Genomic DNA, 7500 nt, shown 5'->3' with positions numbered 1-7500 from the left:
CCTTGCAGGTCCGAGAGTTAGGCACAAGAAAGGGATATATAAAAGTCTTGAAACCTCCCTCTGAATTAATTAAGTTGTATATCTCAGAAAATTAACCACATCTCACTGTATTAATCCCTGAGCTCCTGTATATCCCAGAGAGTTAACAGCCACGATTGGAGACTTGTTAGGTATTAGTATTAGTGCTTTAAGTTGTATATCACACAAAATTAACCACATCACTGTATTAATCCCTGAATTGTACTATATCCCAGAGAGTTAAAGCCACGCCCCTCTCTCTCTTAGATGGGCGTGACCTGGCGTGTAGCTACAATGCAAAGTTCATGGAGATCAGTGTCGGCATTAACCACAAATGTGACGACCTGCTGGTGGGGATCCTGAACCAACTAAGACTGCGAGGCGAGGCGGAGGCAACAGAGGAGGAGGAGGCGCCCAAGGAGAGGAGCTGGACCAGGTGAGACAGGTGGAAAAGGTGGACCAGTGTAAAGGGTGCAAGAGAGGAGCTGGGAAAGTGAGATGAGTGGAGGAGGAGATGGGAAAGTGAGAGAAAGTGAGAGAAAGAGAAGGAGTACTAATCAAATTAAACAAATGAGAAAAGGAAATTGTTGTGAAAAACGAAAGAGAGAGAGAGAGAGAGAGAGAGAGAGAGAGAGAGTGTGTGTGTGTGTGTGTGTGTGTGACATGACAATATATACAATAAAATAATAAATGATATATAATTTGTCCTTATTATGAACGAAATAAGAGAAGGAAGAAGAGAATAGTGGCTAATTAAATCAACAGAATAGTAGAAAGAGTAAAGAAAACAAAAACTGATTAGGAAACTATCTTAAAAGTCAGGCACCACTCAACCATTGCCATCCACAACACAAACATTCACTAACACAACACAGGAGAGTCAAGTCTTTACAGCAACAACGCTAACACCAAAGGCAGATGTCAAACTAACACAAACCAAGCAAAATGTCTCAGAAATCTCACTTCACCTGATCTAACCTAACCTAACCTGACCTAACATAACCTAACCTGATCTAACCTAACGTAATCTAACCTAACCTAACCTAACCTCACCTCACCTCACCTCACCTAACCTAACCTAACCTAACCTAACCTAACCTCACGTCACCTCACCTAACTTAACCCAACTCACCCCATCGCTAACCTAACCTAATTTTGCAGGAACCGTAGCCTGATGAGGGCGTCGATGAAGGCCAAGCGAGTCATCAACAGAATCATGGGCAAGACAGAAGCGAAATACAAAAGTTGCGAGGACTTCCAAAGCTAGTGAGGCCTGAGTCACCCCTCCGACACCCCCACTCCGACACACCACACCCCCCACCCAGGCCTTATGGTGAGAGAGAGAGAGAGAGAGAGAGAGAGTGTCTGTGTTTGTGTGTACGTGCGTGTGTGTGTGTGTGTGTGTGTGTGTGTGTGTGTGTGTGTGTGTGTGTGTGTGTTTTACATGACAATATATACAATGAAATAGTTAATTATATATAGTTTGACCTCTTGTATAGAACCAAACATAATCAGAGAGAGAGAGAGAGAGAGAGAGAGAGAGAGAGAGAGAGAGAGAGAGAGAGAGAGAGAGAGAGCATTGTTATCGCGGTGCAGTGTGGGTGTTTTGTTTCACTGTATGATATTCTGTGTTTGCTCTGACCTCTGTGTTTTAAAAAGGCTGTTACCCATTTGTTTTTTGTTTTTTCATCCTTTGATATGAATGCAGGACCAGCGTTCATATGTTGCTTCAGTATTATCATTCACTATTATATTCAATTCTACTCACTCATTTACCCACAGCACTGCCATCGATAATACATTTTTTCCCCACTATTTCACGAACGGTCGTCACACTGAGACAGAAATCACATTATCATAACAATATACAATTTTTCCCCCATAACATAACTCAATTAGGCGAGAACATCAGCGTGGCATTATAATATTCTAGTAATTAACACAATATGCCACTGAATACACTCTTATTAATCACCATTCACGTACACCCAACACTCTTACTATACAGCATTCTACATCCAATACACCCAGGTACACTTATCAGACAGCATTCAACACCCAACACACTCTTATTATACACCTATTAGTAGGAAGCGAGTCTTTTCTCATTATTCTTGGCGGTGGAGTGTTTGCCATCGCTTTCCATTATATTAGTGTTGGCTACCTCTCTTCCCTCCATCATCTTTAATATGCTGGACAAGTAGCCATGCTCTGTCCTGCCATCGGGATCACCACCGCTTCCTCACCTTTGTAGTAAACCAGGAGGAGGAGAAGAAGGAGAAGGAAGAGAAGGAGGAGGAGGAGGAGGAAGAGCAGGAGGAGGAGGAGGAGGAATAATAGGAAGAGGAGGAGTAGTTTGATGTGAATTTTGGGAGATGTAGAAATGAAGGAGAAGGAAGAGAAGAGATATTGATGTAGACATAGAGAAGATGAAGGAACAGGAGGAGAGTGGAGATGAACAGATGGAGATAAAGGAAAATAAAGAGAAGAGAGTAGTGATGAAGAGATAGAAAGATGAAGGAAGAGAAGAGACTGGAGATGGAGAGATAGAAAGAGGAAGGAAAAGGAAGAAGAGAAGATTTGATATAGAAAAGAGATGAGAAAATGAAGGATGAGGAAGAAAAGTTATGATATAGAAATGAAAAGATGAAGGAAAACAATGAGTAGAATTTATTAACACCATTTTAACTAACCCATCACCAGAAGCTATAACATGACCTCTCTCTCTCTCTCTTTCTCAGTAACTTTGCATCGGGGCACCCTGCACTGCCCTGCCCACCCTGCCTCACCCTGCCTGCCTGCTGCTGCTGCCCCTTCAGTGACCCCAGCGTGTGTATGTCTGCGTGTGCGTGCGTGTGCGTGTCTGTGTGAGTTTGTGTGTGTACGTATGAATGACTCCATAGATCTGAGCAGCTTGGTGTACACAGACTGGCTGGAAGTGTACATGTCAAACACACACACACACACACACACACACACACACACACACACATACAAACACCAGGATATTTCGAAGTCAAACATGTAATACCTCAGATTAAGAACATAGGAACTGTAGCATTTCTTTTCGTTTTTTTTTTATTTCGTTTTTCCGAGTTTATTTATCGAGATGGCTTATTTATTATCACATTTCAAGCAGTCTCGCCCGTAAATAACTTCCCTTTGTGGCTTTTGTGGTCATTTTCGAATGTTTTTGTAAAGGTTTTCTAGTCTGTGTTTACCTGATGCTGCTGCTGCTACTGATGATGATGATGATGATGATGATGATACTAGGAGGGCGTCTTTGTCAGTGGTTCAGCCGTGTTTCAGCCCCTCACTCCTCTCACTACATCAAAAGGCTTTATTTAAATGTATACGAGTTTTAGGGTGTTTTACGGTTCTAGAGGCAGAGTGACAAGATTTCTGCATTATTAGCTGGAGAAACACTCTTGAAAACCCCGCTAATCATCTCTACGGCCTTGGAAAATAGTCGTGGTGAGAGGATAGAGCGTTTTTAAGATGTTTTTACGGTTCTAGAGGCAGAGTGACAAGATTTCTGCATTATTAGCTGGAGAAACACTCTTGAAAACCCCGCTTGTCATCTCTGTAGCCTTGGAAATTATTCGTGGTGAGAGAGCAAAGCGTTTCTGAATACCGACTACTGTGTTGCTTATCTCGCAATGTTGTGTTTCTTAAGTCTTTCTTTTACATACATTGAATTTTCTCTCTTACGTCTCGCTCTCTTTAGTCTGAGTTAATTTTCATCGCCACCGTGTCCCGTTTTCTATAATATTGGCTTTGTGAGAGGGCGAGCAAACAGTATTATGTGTGTGTGTGTGTGTGTGTGTGTGTGTGTGTCCAAAACAAAACAATAAGTATTAATAACTTTTCAGTATTTTGTATGAGAGAGAGAGAGAGAGAGAGAGAGAGAGAGAGAGAGAGAGAGAGAGAACACTACTGCTACTTCGTTTATTAGTATCAACAAATAGACATGCATACATAAATTAAACATGAAAGGAATGTGTCATATGTACATTGTAACTTCCCCTTGTGTGTGTGTGCGTATGTGCATGGATTTGTGTGTGCGTGCGTGTGTGTGTTTGTATGTACATGAGCAATAGATTTGTATTAAAGATTTAGAAGTTACCCTGAGCAGAAAGAGAACAATAATGACCACCACGCGACGTAACAATGTGGGAAGTGGACGTACATTAGAGGTACTTATTATTGTAGGACGTTTTGTATGAGTGACATTGAATTAAACCATTTGTCACCACTTTTGTAACTCTAGACATTTAGCAGTGAATCAATTATGCTATGATAGTGCAGTGTATCATAGCATTATAGTGACTCTCTCCCACCCCCTCACACACACACACACACACACACACACACACACACACACACACACACACACACACCAGTATTCAATCACCACAAAATTTACTGTATTCCCTCTTGTTCATTTAAAAAAAAAGGTCCATTTCAGCAAAGATCTGAAGTGAAATGACCTTTGAACGTTTTTGCTTTAGTTTAACACAATGATTGATGAAACTAATCCTTTGTATATTCCCTTTCTTAGTCATTTAGAGACAAAAACACTAAATGACTGTCCAAATGTCCCCTTGTCACTTCAGTCCATTTTAACAAAGACGAAGTGAAATGACTTGTATAATTTGCTCTAGTTTAACATATCAAAGAGAGAAACCAATCACTTTTATCTTCCCTCTCTTAGTCACTTAGAGGCAAAAAAACGACTAGCAAATGACTCACAAATCAGACCACTAGTATTGTGCCTGAGTCTTCACATATCAAGGAGCAGAGGAACCTTTCAGACACAGGCATATCAACTCAAACACATCTCAAGGGAGGGATAACTAGACTATGCAGGGTCTTTTTTTTCTATTTTCACTCTGCTGCTTTTATTACCAGTGCTAGACCGACTGAAGGCTTCTTTGCATCAACATATCAAAAATTAACGTTCAAAATTACCATACCCCCCCATATCAGGAAGGTGAAGGAAGGGAGGGAGTGAGGAAGCAAGGCAGCTCCCACCCCTCCCCCTCCCCCTCCCACCAGCCTCACCCATCAGTCACCGATACATAAAATCAACATTATTTACACACAGACTTACCCCCAAAAAAGTTTTACCCCCCCCCCTCCTTGGTGTTCAAAGCCACAATAGCAGTATGGATGAAGTGTGTACCGCGTCACACATCCATGCGTTTGTATTCTCCCTGTATGTGAGGAGTGCTGCCTCGAACCCCCAACACGAATTACTGTACGATAGACAATGTATATCTGTAAGTGTTTTTAGCGGCGATGACGACGGTATCTGTATATACTAAACACAAACCAGGGCTTCCCATTGTTCGTTATTGATAATGTTCGCTCCAGCGCTCAGTCTAGGAATTACTACTACTACTACTACTCCTATTTCTACTACTACAACTACTACTCCTACTACTACTACTACGTACATAAGTGTCATACCACAGCACATATAACAAGGTCAGTGTTTTGTACACACCACACCCTTATTCATTTGTGGCCAAAGAAAGAGTAGTCGTGCGTATCTGTAGAAATTTTATACCGCTTGTTACCTTCAATTTTCGTTCCATTTCGTCGTTCCCTGTTCCTCTCCTGACCGTCCCTCCAGCCTCACGAACCAAATGTTTAGGGAGTTACGGATCTCCTGAACCTGATGAAGGCTCGGCAGATCCACTCATGAGCCCAACAATGCATAGAAACCCTGAACATTTGGCGAGAGACAAGGGAGGTGGATGAAAATGTTTGCTGGTGACCACGATGCCTCAATAAGTCCTGAATCCTCTTATCTGAGTAAAGGGACGCAGTGCTATAGACCATTAGACCGTTAGTTAATAATCTTTAATCTAGAAACTTGTATCGACTTGTATTGACTTGTACTGACGCCCAAGGAGAAGTGTAGCGTAAGTGTAGATGAGTTTATACCATGGTGAGAGTGTAATGAAGCTGCCTGTGTATATACAAATCCCGGCCCCTTGTAGGAACACCAGCGAGTGATGCTTAGAGTAGCTAATGTCATCTCAGGAATAAACAGAAGGAAAGAAGAGGAAACTGTAGCAGGAAAGGTTCAAATGTGTGTCTCTTTTTGCCTTGTCTCTCTCGTAGATTCCCTTTCTTTCTCCTCACTCCCTTTCTTGCTTCCTATTTCTCTTCTTTCATCCTTCCTCCTCCTCCTCCTCCTCCTCCTCCTCCTCCTTTTCCTCCTCCTAAATAGAATGATGTGAATTAAAAGAAAAATGGTGAAATGGGTGAATATTTGTAATGATTCTCTCTCTCTCTCTCTCTCTCTCTCTCTCTCTCTCTCTCTCTCTCTCTCTCTCTCTCTCTCTCTCTCTTGTAAGTGTAAAGAAAGGGGAAAATAGGAAGAAAACGGTTGTAAATTGTAACTTTCTCTTTTTCTCTTCCTTACTTTCTTTATTCTTTCTCTCTTTCCTACGCTATTCTTTCCTTGTGTCTTTTCTTCCTCTTCCTTCTTTCCCAACTTCCCTTTTTTCTCTTCCTCTTTTCCTGTATTTCACCTCAATATTCCCCCTCTTCCTTTCTTTCCTCCTTGTCTCTCTTTCCACTCCCTTTTCTTATCTCACTTCTGCTCCTTTCATCCCTTACTTTCCTATCCTTCCCTTCCTTTCTTGTCTATCTTTCTATTGCCCTTTGTTCCTTATCTCCCTTCCCTCTCATCTTGTCCTCCGTTCAACCTTATTCTCTTCCAGTCCTTCCCTTCCTATGGTGGTTTTCTAGTCTCGTTTTGTGAGTAAATCTTGAATCACAGTGGCCTTTAGGCAAGAGTTGTGTTCCCTTAGCAGTCTGACGCCCCTCTGTAGTGGTGGTGGCTGTCTTATAATCGTCGTCATCCTCCTCCTCCTCCTCCTCCTTCTTCTTCTTCTCCTCCTCCTCCTACTACTCGTGTTTCTTGTTTCTTGAGTCGAATGTTTCAATGTGCATCTCTTGTGTGCTTTGTTGCATTGCTATTACTTCTTGTGCTTCTGTGAGGAGGGTGTGTGTGTGTGTGTGTGTGTGTGTGTGTGGTCTAGTTTTCGTCATCTTTCTTTTTCTTCTTCTTCTTCTTCTTTTTTTCTTCTTCTTCTTCTTATCTTACGCCTTCATTTTGCAACTTTGTGTAAGTGAGGTGTGTGTGTGTGTGTGTGTGTGTGTGTGTGTGTGTGTATGTGGTCTAGTTTTCGTCATCTTTCTTTTCTTCTTCTTCTTCTTCTTTTTCTTCTTCTTCTTCTTATCTTACGCCTTCATTTTGCAACTTTTGTGTACTTAAGTGAGGTGTGTGTGTGTGTGTGTGTGTGTGTGTGTGTGTGTGTGTGTGTGTGCATGAGTGAATCTCCCAGAAGCAGCCATTAATATTTCAAACATCCACATGTAGGTTTCCATCAGTCAACATTTAACACAAATAAATTCATCTCCCTCATTTTCACACACTTAATCCTGTCAGTCAATCTAGTTTAC

The 7500-nt window shown here is 41.7% G+C and overlaps 1 protein-coding gene across 2 annotated transcripts in view; it reads left to right on the top strand.

The window, feature by feature from the left end:
* LOC123503299 overlaps window positions 1-7500 on the top strand; it is a 101207-nt gene that overhangs the window by 90151 nt on the left and 3556 nt on the right. For both annotated transcript variants that reach the window (XM_045252959.1, XM_045252961.1), the window contains 4 exons: window positions 286-454; window positions 1180-1351; window positions 2760-3853; window positions 7172-7500. The exon at window positions 7172-7500 is cut by the window's right edge and continues 3556 nt beyond it. In XM_045252959.1, the coding sequence (XP_045108894.1) occupies window positions 286-454; window positions 1180-1285 (275 nt within the window). In that variant the 3' untranslated portion in view covers window positions 1286-1351; window positions 2760-3853; window positions 7172-7500. The remainder of the gene's footprint in view (window positions 1-285; window positions 455-1179; window positions 1352-2759; window positions 3854-7171) is intronic.

This window comes from Portunus trituberculatus, chromosome 13 (genome assembly GCF_017591435.1).
Source record: "Portunus trituberculatus isolate SZX2019 chromosome 13, ASM1759143v1, whole genome shotgun sequence".
NCBI lineage: Eukaryota > Metazoa > Arthropoda > Malacostraca > Decapoda > Portunidae > Portunus > Portunus trituberculatus.
Note: the sequence above shows the minus strand (reverse complement) of the source record. Positions and strands in the feature narration are given on the sequence as shown.